Source organism: Phacochoerus africanus, chromosome 6 (assembly GCF_016906955.1).
Source record: "Phacochoerus africanus isolate WHEZ1 chromosome 6, ROS_Pafr_v1, whole genome shotgun sequence".
Classification (NCBI taxonomy): Eukaryota; Metazoa; Chordata; class Mammalia; order Artiodactyla; family Suidae; genus Phacochoerus; species Phacochoerus africanus.
Genome location: NC_062549.1, coordinates 31,463,451 through 31,482,969, shown reverse-complemented (window position 1 = coordinate 31,482,969; position 19,519 = coordinate 31,463,451). Strand labels below are relative to the sequence as shown.

At 40.1% G+C, this 19,519-nt stretch overlaps 1 protein-coding gene across 3 annotated transcripts in view; it reads left to right on the top strand.

Annotated features, from left to right (window-relative positions):
• The window catches only part of ZFPM2 (zinc finger protein, FOG family member 2), a 482,004-nt gene extending 465,716 nt beyond the window's left edge, over positions 1 to 16,288 (top strand). For all 3 annotated transcript variants that reach the window (XM_047783432.1, XM_047783429.1, XM_047783430.1), the window contains 3 exons: positions 5,795 to 6,001; positions 9,100 to 9,324; positions 12,774 to 16,288. In XM_047783432.1, the coding sequence (XP_047639388.1) occupies positions 5,795 to 6,001; positions 9,100 to 9,324; positions 12,774 to 15,265 (2,924 nt within the window). In that variant the 3' untranslated portion in view covers positions 15,266 to 16,288. The remainder of the gene's footprint in view (positions 1 to 5,794; positions 6,002 to 9,099; positions 9,325 to 12,773) is intronic.
• Positions 16,289 to 19,519: the final 3,231 nt, after the last annotated feature.

Here is a 19,519-nt window from a genome sequence, read left to right as displayed (position 1 = left end):
GGCAGTGAGAAATAAGAATAATAGCCACAACCAGACCGAACCAAAAAGATAAATGGTTAACAGTTATGTAACACTTACTATGCCAGGTACAAATATTATGCTCACATGTATTAGCTTATTTAATCCATCTGATAATACTATGAGTTTAGTACTATTATTATCACCCCCCATTATCAAGGTTGAGGAAAAAGAATGAATGCTTAGGTGACAAGTGCAAAGTCACACAGTTAGTAAGTGGCAGACCAGGAAGAATTCAGTATTTCCATGCATGCATACATACATACACATATACAATACACATGTTAGAGTTGGACAGACAGAAGTCTAAATCTTGATTCTGCCAATGTTTCTGCAATGTGAACAGCTTGGGCAAGTTAGCCTCTCCAAACTTCCATTTATTTCCACTCTTAAATCTGGAAACTCTCAGTTACCTCAGAATAATCAACAGGATTAAAATAGATGAAATACGTAAACAACCTAGACAATTGGAACCAAATAAAGTATTCCTAAGTAATACCAAGTATCTGTTATTGTCTGTATCATACCACCAGTTAAAAAATGCCAGTTTTACTGCCTTGTTAATGGTATCAGCATCATCTGGCTTCTCAAACCAGAAACAGTATCATTTTCAACACAGAATCACTCCAGTCTTCCCTCAGCTCTGTCTCTTGAAATTGACCCTTTGCTTCCTCACAGTTTACACTTCTCACAATTGAACCATTACAACAGCCTCCTGAGAGCTCTCCAGGTAACATTTCCTACCCCTTCAGCTTATTGTCCTCACAAGCCTGAGATCTATATTCTGTGAGGGAAGAGCTCAGCTCAAGAATTGGTTCACTCATTCTCTCAAATAAATGTCTACCATTTCCCCACCATGACCCAGACACAACTTTTTAATGTGATATTTTAAAATGCCCCACCCTAGTCTAAACTTTTTGTGGGAGGGAGTCTGCGTTTGTAGTGTTCACCAATTCTGATGGCAAGTTCTCCAGCTCTCACCATGGCTGATTTCAAAGTTACCAATGCGACATCAACATTCCTCCTAACTGAATATTCTACCCTGTGGTCCAGGACACTGCTCACAATCCCCTTCTTTCTCCCTCAGACTCCGAGCTCCTGGTTTGCTGGCCCCTGAGCCATTCCCAGGATCAGTCAGGCTCTTCCATAACTCTACACTCACATGCATGCTCCTTTCTCTGCCAGTAATTTTTGATGTAACTGCGGGGTTCTCCCTACGTACATGTCTGCCATTTTAGCTCTATATTCTCCTCTGGTTTTTAATTATTTTTATTTTTTTCCATAATAGTTGGTTTACAGTGTTTTCCCAATTTTCTACTGTATAGCAAAGCGACCCAGTCGCATACATTATATATATATTATACACACACATACATTGTTTTCCTCACATTATCCTCCACCATGTTCCATCACAAGTGACTAGACATAGTTCCCAGTGCTACATTGCTTATCCATTCCAAAGGCAATAATTTGCGTCTATTAACCACAAGCTGCAAGTCCATCTCACTCTCTCCCCCTCCCCCTTGGCAACCACAAGTCTGTTCTCCAAGTCTATGCATTTATTTTCTGTGGAAAAGTTCATTTGTGCCATTTATTAGATTCCATATATAAGTGATATCATATGGTAGTTGTCTTTTTCCTTCTGACTTACTTCACTTAGTATGAGAGTCTCTCGTTCCAACCATGTTGCTGCAAATGGCATTATTTTGTTCTTTGTTATGGCTGAGTAGTATTCTATTGTGTATACATACCACATCTTCTTAATACATTCATCTGTCAGTGGACATTTAGGTTGTTTCCATGTCTTGGCTGTTGTGAATAGTGCTGCAATGAACATGTTGGGTGCATGTGTCTTTTTCAAGGAAGGTTTTGTCCAGATAAATGCCCAAGAGTGGGATTTCTAGTTCATATGGTAGTTCTATGTATAGTAGTTCTGTGGGTCATATGGTAGTTTTATGTGTAGTTTTCTAAGGCACCTCCATACTGTTTTACATGGTGGTTGTACCAATTTACATTCCCACCAACAGTGTGGGAGGGTACCCTTTTCTCCACACCCTCTCTAGCATTTGTTATTTGTTGTCTTGTTAATGATGGCCATTCTGACAGGTGTCGGGTGGTACCTCATAACGGTTTTGATTTGCATTTCTCTAATAATTAATGATGTTGAACCTTTTTTCAAGGGCCTGTTGGCCATCTGTATATCTTCTTTAGTGAAATGTCTATTCAGGTCTTTTGCCCATTTTTCAATTGGGTTGTTGGGTTTTTTGCTGTTGAGTTGTATAAGTTGTTTGTATTATTCTTCTTGAGTTAATAGCAAAGTCGCCTTGGATGGTTTGCCTGACTCCCCTAAGAAGTCTCAGTCACCCACTCCTCTCACATTCTCTTTAGCATTAGGGAATGACGCCTAATGTCATAATTTGTCTGCTTAGATGTGTGTGTACCAGCTTGTATGTGAAGTTGTGTGTGAAGCCATCGCACCCCGCCTGGCATACATGGAGAGTTCAGTGCATAGCTGATGAATGAATGATTTGAAAGATTAAATCCTAAGACAACTGACTTCCTCATCAAACCTGGACAGTACATTTTCAGTCTAATTTATCCTTTTAAAAGGCTGTGCCCTGAAAAAAACCATAAAACGAGGGAAAATGGTAAAGGTAATAACGTGTGAAACATTACCTAAGCATGTCAGAAAACACAGATACGGGTTACCACAGCCAGGCTGCTTAATAATGTAGAAAAAAATCATTCCTCCTTATTTTTCTTGGCACTTAGTATTTTGTGCATTTTATTTATGGATTGGATCTTTTCAGTTCAAAGTTTGAGTACAGGTATTCAGTGTCATCCTGCTATTGAGCGAGCTCACAGCTGTGATAAAGATGTGCTGAGCCCTGCCTTCTCTAAAATATCGGTTTCTCCTGGGTACCCAAGTTCAAAACTTGCCTTTTGTAAAGCACAGCCAGAGCCAGATTTAACAACAGTGTAAGTTTATCAAAAATGGTAAACTCTTACCAATAATATAAGTTAATCCATTCAACACTGAAACCCAGTGACTCCAAAAAAAAAAAAAAAACCAGTCTCTGAAATAAACCTGAATTGCAGTGCCTGCCTCTGCCCTCCCCGCCTCTCTGTCACACAGACTCACTTAATAAACTGTTTCCCAGAGGAAAGATAAGGTGCAAATGATTACCTTGTCTATAGCTGTAAGTAGTTTGGATCTGTGTGCACATCAGAGAAGGCATGGCAGCCCAACATAGAAGCCTTCTGGGGGAAGAAGCCTCACCAGCAGAAACAGCACCACTTAGTACTTTGCAACACTCATCTGGTTCCACAATGATACCATTTAGCGTCTATACTTGTACATAAATAAATCAATGCCAAAGTGAATCTGTTTTTCAACTTTTAAAAAAGATTTGTGTTGAAATAATTATAATGTTGTGTTAGTTTCAGGTGTACAGCCAAGTGATTCAATTATATATATTTATATTCAGTTATATACATACATGTTCTTTTTCAGATTCTTTTCCATTATAGATCATTACAAGATACTGTGTACAGTTTCCTGCGCTATACAGTAGGAACTTTGTGCTTTATTTTGTATATAGTAGTGTGTATATTTTAATCCCAAACCCCTCATTTATCCCTCCTGCCCCCCTTTCCCCCTTGGTAAGCGTAAATTTATTTTCTGCCTGTGAGTCTGTTTCTGTTTTATAAATAAGTTCATGTGTAGCATTTTTTTAGATTCCACAAATAAGTAATGTCATATGATATTTATCTTTCTCAATGTTGGTAAACTTGTTTGCTTTCCAGCTATGTTAGGGCCAAAGTGAAAAAAAAATAAAGTTGTTTTCTAGTCTTTTACACTATTTGTGTTTTACTTTGAAACTTTCATATAAATTTGAGGTCTGTAATGTTAGCTTTATTTTTTTCCACAAACATGTAGTATCATGAATGATGTTTTGTTGGCTTACCTTTAAAATTTAATCAGCTGGTTTAATTAACTGTCCAAGGTTTCTCTAAAACAATGTCTTGAATCTTCTGTGCAACTCTGTCCTATCATATGCTGTTTTTTGGGTTTTTTTTTCTACCTGATTTTTCTCACAAACTGTTTAAAAACTATAATCTCTCCGAGGGTGGAAAAAATGAAGTGCAGTTGAAAAGGCAGTTATGCTGAAAGATAAACAGAGCAATATTACTTATCAGAATGGGTATAATTTTTCCTTGTTTAATGAGTACAATATATAGCCTTGCAATATATACATAATGAGGGAAAAAAGCATCACATATCAAGTATGCCATATTATTTCAGGCATAACTGTATAGGATACATATCTAGGCCTGAGAGTGTAGATAACAATATATAAGTGCTTTGCCTGTCTAAACATGTTAAATAAATGAGCATTTGCTATCGCATTCCAATACATTAGAAGATGTACTTGCATAGTTAATTTTCTTTTTTATGTACCACACGTGATCATTTGAAGCACAGAGCCAGAGTATATCTTACTGTTTGAAGAAAGAGTTCTTTTCATTTAAACAAATCTTTATTTAAATAAGCCTTTTTGAAAAGGATTTTTGGCATATCTTCTTTTCAAGAAGTTCAATCAGGGTAAATAGAGATAAAGAAGCTGCATTATAAGGAAAATTACATAAGAAATGATCACTCAGCCCTCCCCCTCAACCCCAAAGGACAGCAGTAAAAGGAAAGTAGAACTAATTGGAATGTTATTTTAACTTTCTAAATTTTAGGAACTTTGTTTACTTGCTTTGTAGGGGTAGATCTGGTGTGTGTGTATATATATATATATATATGTGTGTGTGTGTGTGTATGTGTGTGTGTGTATGAGTATTGGGGGGAAGATTGAAGGTGTGTGAGGGAGGAACAGAGAGAGGAGGAAATAACTTCTTACCTCCATCAAGAACAGAAAGAGGAACTTCAAAGGCTCACCTGAAATAAACTTTATGGCTGGATCCCTACCATGCTTGTTCTTAGGCAGTATACCATGTAATAGCATGGTTAATGATTAAGCCAAGTACCAGAAGGCAAAGTTGACAAAACTCTCAACAGATTATGTCTATACTTGGTTCTTAGCCTTCTCCTACTGTTGATCACTGGTTAGCTCATTTAATGCAAGGAATACAATTTTCCACACAGGAGGTAGGAAAATTAATAAAGGGAAAAGCTCACTAAAATGGAGTAGAGAAGTCAGAAGCGGGAGCTGGCAGGTACCACTAGACTTCAGTGCAGATCGCAACAGGAAGTGATGGACTTTGCATCTCTAGCAGGAAATGATGGTACTTAATGCCTCTCAGCTGGAGGAAGAAATCATTTCGCCTCACCTGACGAAGGCTCAGCCATTAAGCGACTGTAACAACTCAGCCAATGAAAAGCCACTATATTTCGAACTTCCAGTTTCTTCCAATAGACTTTTTGTTTATAACAGCCCTTTCCACCTTCCACCTTCCCCCTTCTCTATTAAGAGTTTCCTCTTTTGTTTTACCAGACTTTCAAGCGGCTCTCTATAGTTGCCTGTCCCAGATTTGCAATCCTTTTCGATTCTCAAATAAACCCACGTCACTGGTAAAAATAACTGGGTGTTTTATTGTTTTAGGTTAACAAAGGAAAGAGGAGGACAGCTGTTGTCTTGATGAAACACTCCACCCCAGTAGAAAATGATGTGAAAAACACGAGAAGGTGCTGTTGACATCAATCCAGGGTACAGAGGCTAGAGCATTCCATGTCAATTCTATCTTTCTCTTTCTTTTTTCTTCTTAATAGGGGGTCAGCTTTGGTGCACGACTACGAAGGCCATTTCTGAGGGTGAAGAGCTAATTGCCTTTGTGGTGGATTTTGACTCAAGGCTACAAGCTGCCAGTCAGATGACTCTTACAGAAGGGATGTACCCTGCGCGCCTGCTGGACTCAATTCAGCTGCTTCCTCAGCAAGCTGCCATGGCTTCTATTTTGCCTACAGCTATTGTCAATAGTAAGTGCTGAGTGCAATAGCCCAGTACAATAGCTTTGTAGTGGTGATGGGTATTTATGGGAGAAAAAAAAAAAATAATGTTTACTGACAGGCAACCAGGGACAGACTTTTTTCTCCAGTGTTGTGATTTTATCTTCTCTCCAACTTTTAAGTGTGTGTGTGTGTGTGTGAGAGAGAGAGAGAGAGAGAGAGATCACTTTCCATGGGAGTATAAACAGAACACTTAAAAGTTATTCATTTCAGGTTGGATTTCTGAATGTCACACACAAAAACTGACATTCTAAAGTAAACAATATTCAAGACTACTTAGCTATAAGAAGCCCAGCCATTTTCGTTGTTGCTCCTATGGTAGAATAATTTTGGTGTGAAGAGCCAGAGTTAAAACTTAATAAGAAAAAAGAACACAAAATCAAATTTCATTAGATATACTAAGGAAGTGGAAATGCAGGCTGGATAAATCAAGACATCAGTTTATATAAAAAAACATAAAAATAAGACAAAGAAAAATACTGATAAGCGTAGAATACTTTATATGGAGAATTTAAAAATATGCCCTGGCAGATATCTTTGTGATTATATTCTGTTAAGAGTGCTATTGAACTTAGTTTAAATTTCTTCAACATACAAAGTGACACTTTCTATGACATAAAAATCAGTGACCTAGGAGTCTCAAGATCTGAGTTATAAAGTCTGTTCTACTTTTATTTAGCTCTGTGAGAAAGCATGAGCAGCAGTTACTAATACCTTAGTGGCCTAGCAGTTAAAGGAATTTCTTGGGTGTATCTAGAATTACTCTGCATGCAACCGATGGATTCAGTGCACCCAACCCAAGCTGTATTTTTGGTTTTCCCTAATATAAATGTCATCATTTTCTTTACTGGATTTTTACTTTGATTTGGATAGTGAGGAACTTAAAGTGACATGGACCCCACTTGAATCTGAGGCAAAATGATTTTGCTACCGAGTATACTAGGAGTACCTTATATTATTGGGATGCTCCACTATATGACTGTTAATTCTAATTATATTTGAGATTATAATCTGTTTGCTTTCTACAGCAAGGTAACTATTAATCCCAAATAAATCAATATAGATGCTGCAGCCTTGGTTCGCATTCCTAAATTAGCTAATTAGGTAAAGTCATCCTGCTTCAGTAAACACTTGACTAAAGACTGTAGCCCTCTGAAAAGTGTAAATGTAACTAACTTGGGTAAGAGGGGCTAAATGATAAACACTAATAGTATATGGTTTTGTAATTAAATTGTATTCTGAAATTCTGTATTGTACCTGCTGTCCTTCTCATTTGTTAGAATTTGGCCCTTAATTTTCTCCTTATCTCCTTCAACAGGACCTTCCTGAGCCATCTCCGTCACTGTCATGTACTAACTGCACATTAACAATTTATATATCACAAGTCCCTCAGTTTCTGCCAAGTTTCACACCTCTGTGGCCATCTTTGCAATGTTCCTCTCTTTTTCACACAGAAATATCAAATCCCATGTATCTAATGTGGCCATATGTCCCCTGTGCCTGGATTAGTCACAGTTTACAGTGTTATCTGGCATCCCTCTGATCAGCACCCCCTTTCAAGACAAAAAGTGCCAAGTTTGTACAGTGTAATGTCATATTCAGTCTCCCTTTGATGTGCCCTAGCCTGAATTCATCACCTTTCTGTCTTCCAGTCCCTCTAGAGATGAATGAAACCATCACTTAACCCAGAAATGCTCTCAAAAAGCCTAGGTACCAAGGGGAATCGCGACTCTCTGCTCTAACATCTGATTGCTAAGTAGTGGTTGTCACTTCCATCGGGTCTCCTTCCTCGATGTAACTTTTCCTCCCTCTGTCCCCTTGCCATTGAGGCATTATGGAAGTGTGTTTACACCTGGGTTTTCCCATCGCAGTTCACCCACCTACGAGATACGGCAAGTCACCCAGCCTCACATGTTTCACCTATAAATGAATGAAGGGGAAAACACACACAGAGAATTTTCCACAAATGAATCCATGGGAAATACATATCTTAACATATTATAGCATGGCTCAAAAAACAGTACATGTCCTAGGGATAATTCCAACTTTGTCACATCTCACTCAGGTTACCACAGTCACCCCCTACCTGTCTGAGTCTTCTAAGTTCACTACCTTTAAAACTCAACTCCTCTGTGAGGATTCTGTCATATTTGCTTCTGGCAGTTTCTTGCTTAAAATGATTCAGTGAGCTCCATAACTACTGAGATAGAAAACTAAACTTAAAAAAGCCCACAGGGTCTTTCATTGTCCCTGCCTTCCACAACCTCATCTTTCCCAGCCTTTTGCCTGAGATGACAGATGAGCCTCTCAGCCTCCACACACGTCTCCCTGTGGCTCCCATGGCCCACCCCTTGCTCAGGAAGACGCTATCCTCGTCTCTCCCTGACTAGCTTAATTTCATCTTTTGCAGCTTGTCTAAGGAGTGCCACCTCTTCCCTCTAAATGCTTCTCTGACCTCATCCTCCCTCCAGTTCTCTCACCAGCCTTGTGTCTCTTTCATGCCCTATGTACCGCTCAGATACCTCATCAGAAACGTCATCATATTCTAATGTAATGATCTGACCACTCGTTCACCAACTCCAGGAGATCTAAGCTCCTTAAGAGCTCTTTGGTCTTTCATTTTGTTTTACACCAAGCCTGAAAGAGAGTCTGGCACTGAGAAGGCATGGTAACTAATTTATTAAATGAACAAATGATGTCAGGAGTTGGCATCAAGGCTAACTTTAGTTCAGCCATCAGGCCTTTTAATCAATTTCACATTGCTGTTTATAAATGCATATTCTTCTAAACCAGAAATACAAATATAAACAGTTTAGGATTGTGCTTTATGTTGGAAGTCTCCTACAGTACGACTTTCTAAAGTGTCTGTGGGAAGGTAAATTACATTGAGTGTAACATTCTTTTAAAAGCTCGTTCCTGTACTATGGAACACCACCCAAGACTGCACTTGTCACTGTCTACTCAGAACTTAAAAGCCAGCTCTGAGGAAAATTGAACCAAATGCTGCTTTACCCATGATTGGCTCCCAATGGGCAGCAGCTAATGTGTCCCTGTCTCTCCGTCTGCAGAGGATATATTCCCTTGCAAGTCCTGTGGCATCTGGTATAGGAGTGAGCGGAATCTGCAAGCCCATTTGATGTACTATTGCAGCGGGAGGCAAAGAGAAGCTGCCCCTGTGTCAGAGGAGAACGAAGACAGCACTCCTCAGATTTCCAGTCTGTGCCCCTTCCCACAATGCACCAAGAGCTTCTCAAATGCCCGAGCTCTAGAAATGCACCTCAACTCACACAGTGGTAAGTACCTCCTTTATTTCTTCTTTTGCACCAGGAGATGATATTCTTTCTCTATACACATGCATATAGATGCCTGTACCTACATTCATAATACATATAAACATATATATATAAAATCAAAACTAACTTGCTGTATCCACTGGTTATTGTATATCACATACAGTCAATATATTCTGTTCAAAGGACTTGAGTGTGAGTTTGTTCATAATTTAATTGACGTATACTTGATTTACAATGTCATGTTAGTTTCAGGTGTAAAGCACAGTGATTCAGATATAGATAGATATATGGAGTTCCCATTGTGGTGCAGTGGTTAATGAATCCAACTGGGAACCACGAGGTTGTGGGTTCAGTCCCTGGCCTTGCTCAGTGGGTTAAGGACCCAGCATTACCGTGAGCTGTGGTGTAGGTTGCAAACTTGGCTCAGATCCTGCATTGCTGTGGCTCTGGCATAGGCCAGCAGCTACAGCTCCGATTAGACCCCTAGCCTGGGAACCTCCATATGCCATGGGAGCAGCCCTAGAAAAGGCAAAAAGACAAAAAAAAAAGATATAGATAGATATAGAAACACATATTATATATATATACATGTATGTATATATATATATATACACACACACACACACGTTTGTCAGTTTCAGATGCCTTATTCCCTTCCCTTACAGATTATTACAAAATACTGAGTATAGTTCCTAATAACCTATAGTGCTCAATGCACAGTCCAAATCTTTCTATCTATTCTATTTTTTTCTTCATCAATTTTAGAAAGAAAATCTCAATACCCTTTGTATATTGTCATTAATATTCATTCATTTAAGGATCAAGTCATCTTTGGAATCTGACCATATTATTTCTCACATGGTAGGGACTAAATAGTAGGTACATAAAAATAAGTATTTGTTGAATTGAAGTAAAGCTGTTATTTTGTTAGATCCAATAAAAATCACACTTGAGAGAAATTAACTTTTAAATATGGATCTATAAAATGCTTTCAACTTCCAGATTGTGCATCATAACAGCTTAAGGAGATTTTTGAAATAAAACCACTTGTAGTGCTATGTTTTAACTTTTTAAGAAAAATTAGGCTAGAAAAAAATTTTTTAAGCCAATTCTTAATAGCAAGGTGGCAACTATTCCCATTTATTTTGGAGTTGTACACCCAAATGTTGTCAGTATCATCACATAGTACTCTAATCTCTATATTTTAAAAACATCTGAAGTGAATCAAATGCACAGAATTATATTAATTTTCGATATTTCCTGGAACATTCTTGGATAGGGCAAACCAAGTTTGGCGAATCAGTTCTTTATCACCTAGAACACAAAACGTGTAAGATACCTCTGAGTGACTTCCTTTGCTTGGGTTGAATAATTAAAAACTGAAATAGGTGCTTAGTTTAAAAAAACTAACTCCAACCTCCAGTGCCCTAGTACAGTGTAAGCTGTTGTCTTTGCACCTATATAAATAGGCAATTTCCTTTCTACTCATCCTCTTCTCTTTCCCTACAAATAAGCTGTCTTTATGTAGGTGATAAAGCAGGGGAAGCAGAAACACTTTGGTTGTCTCACATGGTGAGTAAAGTCACGTACAATACAAAAATAGAGATAGAAGGATCTTGCCAGCTCAATAATAATTTTTTTAAAAGAGTATTTTATTAGCTAAGGAGGAAAAAGAGACAAATATAAGAAGTCCCCTTTTTATCTCTATAGGACAATTTTCTCTCCATATTTTCCTCTTATGAATATAAAAGGCTATTCTCATTTTAGTCTAGAGTGCAGAGAGGATGAACCAAGCCTGGTTTAACCGTATGCCAACAAATGGAAAGAAGAGTTGACCTTAATTAAAAGTATCCAGATCTCAATTCCAATTCATAGGGAAAGGGCTTCCCCTGACCCCCTTTCAAGTACTTCTTCAGACACCATCTGGGTGTCCTACAATTCAGTTCCATTCAGTTCTAACACTACCCAGAGATAGCGTTAAATTACACAGACTAAGGGGTCAGTCCTGCAAGACTGACCCTCACCCCCACCCCAATTCAGACTTCAGTCTATTGTGCTTCGACCAATCTGCTATAAATCAGAGATTACAAAGACTCCCCTCTCCCTCTTTGGTTTGATTAATTTGTTAGAGTGGCTCACAGAACTCAGAAAACCCATATATTCACCAGATTTCTGCTTTATTATAGAAGAATATAACTCAGGAACAGCCACATGGATGAGATGCATAGGGCAAGGTTGGGGAAATGGGCAAGGGGCTTCCGTGCTCTCTCATGGCCTGCTTCTCTCCCCAAATTTTCATATGTTTACCAACGTAGATGCTCTCTGAACTCTGTTTTTTTGTAGAGTTCTATGGAGGTTTCATTACATAGCTATGGTTGATTAGGTCACTGACCATTGGCAATGGAACTTAATCTCCAGCCCCTCTTCCCAAAGGTAGAGGAGGGGAGTGAAAGTTCCAACCCTCCAATCACAGAGTTGGTTCTCCTAGAAATCAGCCCCTATCCTTATGTTACCTAAGCACTTTCTAAAGTCAACACATTAATATAACAAAGACATATTTATGTCACTTTTATCGTAGGAAATTCTAAGAGTTTTAGAAGCTCTGAGCCAGGAACCAAGGATAAAGACCAAATATATAGGGAAATATATTTTGCTCATCTGAATGGCCAAATGTATGTTTCTTATAAATCACAGTATTTCATTGGGTCTTACCCACTAGCCAGTGGTGATAGTCAAAATATTTAATAAACAACTATAAACAAGCAGTGATCAATCAGCATGGATGCCAGTGCTAAATGACTATATCAGTCATACTGGTACCTGCTACCTGCTGAATATCAGCCCTAGATAGAGATACACCATGTTCAGTAAAACCAATGAATAAAGTTCTAAAGTTGGACCAAAGATGAGTTAGGAGGTTATGAATTACTTTATAAAATGGTTCCTATTTGGATTCTTTTGAATAAAGACCTAATCTAGCACACACTATAGCACACTATAACTAAGAGTTATATAATTTGCACACAGGTTATCAACTCTAATAAAAGACTACATCTTCCCAATGTAGAACATAGTGTTGTTATAAGAAGGTTATTGAATTACAAATTATAAAATCTGACCTTTAAGCCTGATTCCATCACTGAGTAACTTTATTACCATAATCAATTCCTTTAGCCTCCTTGTTTGTTTCCTGACCTGAAAATTGAAATAATGATGCCTATCCCATTACACTGTCAAAATATTCATGAAATGCCAAAATACTCATTGGAAACTATATAGTGCTGTTATTATCACATATGGTCACACAAAAAAAGTTAACATCACAAATGAGATTCTGAAAGATTTCATTTCTCCTGTCTTGAAGACATCAAATCATTAGTAATGATTCATATCATTAGAAAACCAATATGTGTGGTTTCTCAGTATTCTGATTTTGCATGTTTCTCCAGGAGTGAAAATGGAAGAATTCCTCCCCCCTGGTGCTAGTCTAAAATGCACCGTCTGTAGCTACACTGCTGATTCTGTGATCAACTTTCACCAACACCTGTTCTCCCATCTCACTCAAGCTGCCTTCCGATGCAATCACTGCCACTTTGGCTTCCAGACTCAGAGGGAGTTATTGCAGCACCAGGAGCTCCATGTCCCTGGCAGCAAACTTCCAAGAGAAAGTGACATGGAACACTCTCCAAGTGGAACGGAAGACAGCTTACAGCCAGCCACAGACCTGCTGACCAGAAGCGAACTACCCCAGAGCCAAAAGGCCATGCAGACTAAAGATGCGAGCTCAGACACAGAGCTGGACAAGTGTGAGAAAAAGACGCAGCTCTTTCTCACTAACCAGAGGCCTGAGATTCAGCCTGCAACAAACAAACAAAGCTTTTCTTACACAAAAATAAAATCTGAGCCCTCTAGCCCAAGGCTCGCCTCATCTCCAGTTCAGCCTAATATTGGAACTTCTTTCCCTGTGGGACCCTTTCTATCTCAGTTTGCTTTTCCCCAAGACATCACAATGGTCCCTCAAGCTTCAGAGATCTTAGCCAAGATGTCTGAACTGGTGCATCGGCGACTGAGGCACGGAAGTAGTAGCTACCCACCTGTAATTTACAGCCCTTTGATGCCCAAGGGGGCTACCTGTTTTGAATGTAACATAACATTCAATAATTTGGATAATTACCTAGTGCACAAAAAACATTACTGCAGCAGCCGATGGCAGCAGATGGCCAAGTCCCCAGAGTTCCCTGGTGTTTCAGAAAAGATGCCCGAGGCTGTGAGTCCCAACGCGGGCCAAACCTCTATAAACCTTCTCAACCCAGCCACTCATTCTGCTGATCCTGAGAATCCACTTCTTCAAACATCCTGCATCAGTTCTAACACTGTTCTAGATTTAATTGGGCCAAATGGGAAGGGCCATGACAAGGACTTTTCCGCTCAAGCTAAGAAGCTCTCTACTCCCAACAGTAATGATGATAAAATTAATGGAAAACCTGTTGATGTGAAAAACCCCAGTGTCCCCTTAGTGGATGGGGAGAGTGACCCAAATAAGACGACCTGTGAAGCTTGCAACATTACTTTCAGCCGGCACGAGACATACATGGTCCACAAACAGTATTACTGCGCTACGCGCCACGACCCTCCGCTGAAGAGGTCTGCTTCCAACAAAGTGCCTGCCATGCAGAGAACCATGCGCACGCGCAAGCGCAGGAAGATGTACGAGATGTGCCTGCCTGAGCAGGAACAAAGGCCTCCCCTGGTCCAGCAGCGGTTTCTTGACGTAGCCAACCTCAGTAATCCTTGTACCTCCACTCAAGAACCCACGGAAGCGCTGGGAGAGTGCTATCACCCGAGATGTGATATCTTTCCAGGAATTGTCTCAAAGCACTTGGAAACTTCCCTGACGATTAACAAATGCGTTCCGGTTTCCAAATGTGACACCAGCCATTCCAGCGTCTCCTGCTTGGAGATGGACGTGCCCATCGATCTCAGCAAAAAATGTTTATCCCAGTCTGAGCGGACGACCGCCTCTCCCAAAAGGCTGCTGGACTACCACGAGTGCACCGTGTGCAAGATCAGTTTCAACAAGGTCGAGAACTACCTGGCCCACAAGCAGAATTTCTGCCCGGTCACCGCACATCAGCGTAGTGACCTGGGTTCGCTCGACAGCAAAGTGTTTCCAAATCCAGAGAGTGAACGAAGCAGCCCTGAAGTCGGCTATGAAAGAAGCATAATAAAATGCGAGAAAAATGGGAATCGGAAGCAGCCTTCCCCCAATGGAAACTTATTTTCCTCCCACTTAGCAACCCTGCAGGGCCTGAAAGTCTTTAGTGAAGCCGCTCAGCTCATCGCGACAAAAGAAGAAAACAAACATTTGTTTCTTCCGCAATGCCTTTACCCCGGAGCAATAAAGAAGGCCAAAGGAGCTGACCAGCTTTCTCCGTATTATGGAATAAAGCCAAGCGATTATATTTCTGGTTCTCTGGTCATCCATAACGCTGATGTGGAGCAAAGCACAAATGCGGAAAATGACTCTCCCAAAGGCCAGGCTGCTTCCAATGGGTGTGCGGGGCCGAAGAAAGATTCCCTGCCGCTGTTGCCCAAAAATCGAGGCATGGTCATCGTGAATGGGGGACTGAAGCAAGACGAGCGACCTGCCGCCAACCCGCAGCAAGAGAACATTGCCCAGAACCCTCAGCACGAAGATGGTCACAAGTCTCCCTCCTGGATCTCTGAGAACCCGTTAGGCACAAACGAGAACGTCTCACCAGGCATTCCTTCCGCAGAGGACCAGTTGTCTAGCATAGCTAAAGGTGTGAATGGCTCTACCCAAGCTCCCTCCAGTGGCAAATACTGCCGGCTGTGTGATATTCAGTTCAACAACCTCTCAAACTTTATAACTCACAAGAAGTTTTACTGCTCATCACATGCAGCAGAACACGTCAAATGAAATCACTAAATAAATAAGCATCCATCACCTTTGGTACCAGTGTTGAGTATGTTGTTCTACCCAGTCCAGAAAAAAACAAAAACGAAAAAGCTGTTGGAATTACATCTGGGCAATCGGGAGGTAATTCCTTATGGCTGAGTTGAAGACTTAACGGTGTAATTTCATTACAGTCCATTAGTAAGGTGTATTATTGGTGCCATTTTCAAAAAAAAATTAATTTATTTTACCAGCAGTATTCATAGCTGTGGTTATGTTATTTTTTATTTAAAAACTTTATATTAAAGTCATTTGTAATGTTATTGTATAGTTATTGTGTAGCTCATATGGTTTGCACTGTATAGTAGCTTTTAAAGAAAATAGTCACAAACAATACAGAAAAGCATTTTAGAAATAGCTTCAAAAGCACTTGTGTATCTTGATTTCTTCTTATATGCTGTTGCAGGTATATGTATATGCTAAAATATAACTTGCAAAGTTGTTCTAAATACACATGCTATAAGTTCGCCTTAAGATTTCAATTCTTGGATAATCAGGCTCCGTTTGCACTTTATATTTTAGCAGATACAGTCTCTTAGTCACTAGGCCTTGCATTTGTATGTAGCCGTATGTTTCTGTCCATTTTCTTAATCTTAAACATGTATGTTAAATGAAGATGGCAATTTTTTTCTTGTATAGTACTTGTATTTTCTTTCGCTGATGCAGCTCTGTCTCAATTTTTAAACCTTTGCTGTTAAATGCAATACTTTATAAGAATGAACAAAATTACTGGAAGCAGTATTGTAAGTAATGAGGTAGTATTAATCAGTTTTATCTTTTGAAAGGCACAGTCTAAATCGAAACCCTAAACTCAATGCTGCAAGTATGAATTTAATTCATATATAAGATCTATTTAAATATAAGAGTAGCAATACTGCACCTGGTGATCACAAAGAAAATGTTCTACTTCTGATAGAAATAATTTCTCAACAAATGTTGTTACTATGCATGTATATGGATGGAATAAAATTCCAGATTGTTGGAGAAGTTTGGCATACTTTTTTTCTTTGAAAAACAAGGGAAGCCCAATATACTTATTATTTGTAGCAAGAATAGGTTCAAAGGAGTACTGGGTAGCTGTAGTAAGCAGTAAAGCAGTAAACTGTCCTACATATGCACCTACTTAATATAAGTGAGCTGGCAACTCCAGGCTATGGAAATAGAAAACTTCCTCATTATTAATATATATGATAATAAGCGCTATCTTTTTGTTCTCTACCCCCCCCCAACTGTAGCACAAAAAAAAAAGAACACTTCCATGAATGTCTGAAAGGCTTTCAAAGTAAAATTGGCACCATAGTTGTTCAAATGCACCCAACTTTTTTTTTTTTTCTTTTTATGGCCAGGAAGTCCCCAGGCTAGGGGTAGAATCAGAGCTGCACCTGAGGCCTATGCCGCAGCCAAAGCAACACCGGATCCGAGCCACATCTGTGACCCACACCCCAGCTATGGCAATGTCAGAGCAAGGCCAGGGATCAAACCTGCATCCTTGCAGAGACAGTGTCAGGTTCTTAACCCACTGAGCCACAAGGGGAACTCCCAAATGCACCCAACTTTTAGATGGAATTACCAGAGAGGGAGGTCTGCATTTTGAAGAGCAGTGAAGTGATATGGTAGAGTGACTCCTATGAATACAGATGCTCAAATTTCATGCTGGCGGTATGTAAAACGTGTTGTCACACATCTGTTCATTCCAAGGGGGTGTCTATTGAGGGGCAGTGGAGAGCAGATAATGTGGGTTAGATCATGGGGGATCTAATGGACCACCCAGAGATGTAGAGATGTGATTCGGCAATAAGATGGCACCTGTTGCCAAGCAGGACAGAACACTGCAGTCTACTGCAGTTTGAGAAGCACCCTGACCTGGAAAGGCAATTACCTTCCCTTTGGCTAAGATGCAGAGTTTTCAGGTAGATTGAAGTGCACTCTTATTCATCCTTACTGGATTTGGTAACATAATGAACATAAGGCACTAGCCCTAAGCATAGCATACCAATACTCTGACAAAACATTTTTAAAGAAAAGTGTTGTTGAGAATAATTATTTTTAAACGTAAATTGTTTACCTTAGCTGTGACTAAACGGTCAGGTGCACAGAACTGATATGCTTACTAGAGTTTTGCAGGATACTCTTAAAGTACCAGATCCTTTGGGATCCACAGGGCTGAACAGGAAGGCTGCTCGGGCCTCAGGTGAGAACTGACAGAACTGGGTGTTCTTTTTTTTTTTTTTTTTTTTTTTTTTTTAAGGGCCGCACCAGAGGCATATGGAGGTTCCCTGGCTAGTGGTCGAATCAGAGCTACAGCTGCTGGCCTTACACCAGAGCCACAGCAACACAGGATCCGAGCCTCATCTTCAGCCTATACCACAACTCACGGCAATGCCAGATCCTTAATCCGCTGAGCAAGGCTAGGGGTTGAACCTGAACCTCATGGTTCCCAGGCAGATTCGTTTCTGCTGTGCCACGACGGGAACTCCCAGAACTGAGTATTCTTAACAGGACTTCCTTCCCCAATCTCTTCCTTTTTCTCTTTAAAGAAAAAGAAAGAGAGAGAATGATAGAGGAGGGAAGGGAGGGAGAAAGAAAAGAAAGTCAGCCAAGGTATCTTTGCTAATTACCTAGAACTGTACCCACTATATGGAGGATGAAGGCAGAGAGGTATATACATATAATGCATTGCTTCTCTAAAGGACCTTGTCATCTGATTCCGTTTAGTGCTTCCCAACTCTGTTCCCTCATTAGAGCCACTAAGGGAACATTGTTAAAATGCTAATGTGTATGTATTTTTGGAATACTGGACCTCACACTAGTTCAGTTTAAGAAAATTCCTCTCAGTGGGTTCTGGGAGTCTTTTAAAATCTGTTCAGGTGCTTCTAACATGTGACAGTGTTGGGAAACACTAAATGGTAAACTGGGAAAAGGTACGAAGGCCGAGTGAGACCAAGTAGAGTAGAAAGATGAAAAAGAAAAAGGGACACTGGGAGTTCCCACTGTGGTGCTGCAGGATGGGTGGTGTCTTGAAAGGGCTGGGACACAGGTTTGATCCCCCCGCCCAGCATGGTGGGTTAAGGATCTGGCATTGCTGCAGCTGTGGTTTAGGTCCAAACTGCGGCTCGGATCTGATCCCTGGCCTGGGAACGCCATGTGCTGTGGTGCAGCCAAAAAAGAAAAAAAAAAAAAAAAAGAGGGAAGGAAGAAAAGAAAAGAAAGAAAGGAAAGAGGACACAGATGTGGGATCAAACAGTTGAGAGAGTCTCTATGGATCAGGTAGAATCTAAAAAGGTGGGTGGTGTGATAAGGAAAGCTGCCTGTCCTTTTGGGAGCCCTGAAATTTCTGTGGAGTAGCCAAAAGAATATTTCAAGTATTGTTTGTATAGTGGAAAATAAATTATAGTAGCCATTCACAGAAGGAAATAGCATAGGCTGAAATAGTGACATTTGGATCAGAACCAGCCCCTGCGGTTTATAGAGGAAGATAAAGGTATTTCTGCATATAGAGATCATTATAAATGATAGCATGAAAGTAGCATGTGAGGCTAAAGAGTACATTTTTTAAAGAAGAGGGTTTAGATTGGAAAATTAAAGAAAATAAGTGTATACATTAGAATCAGGTATCACAAGACCTTAAATGTCAAGCTGAGGTTTATGGGCTTGCCCTGTACCTTGCTTTTTTTTTTTTTTGTCTTTTTGCCTTTTCTAGGGCCGCTCCTGCGGCATACGGAGGTTCCCAGGCTAGGGGTCTAATCGGAGCTGTAGCCACTGGTCTACACCAGAGCCACAGCAATGCGGGATCCGAGCCGCATCTGCGACCTATACCACAGCTCACAGCAAAGCCGGATGCTTAACCCACTGAGCAAGGCCAGGGATCAAATCCGCAACCTCATGGTTCCTAGTCGGATTCGTTAACCACTGCGCCACGACGGGAACTCCTACCTTGCTTTTTAAATAGAGACATGAAATGAAAACTGTTTATGGATGGTGATAGAGTGAGTGTGAGGCCTAGATGCTAGAGGGAGGAGATGAGTTAGAAGGTCATAGTGATGGTCCACATGGGGTACCTGGAAGGACAGGTCTGGGTATGGGTTTCATGTTAACAGATATTGAAGACCAAATTGAAGAAGAAATCAAAGATCTTCAAGCCTCACTAGGCTCTAACAAGACAACATGTAGCTCAGAATATTAGCAGCAGCTGAATGGTTTGGATGAAGGGGAATAAAA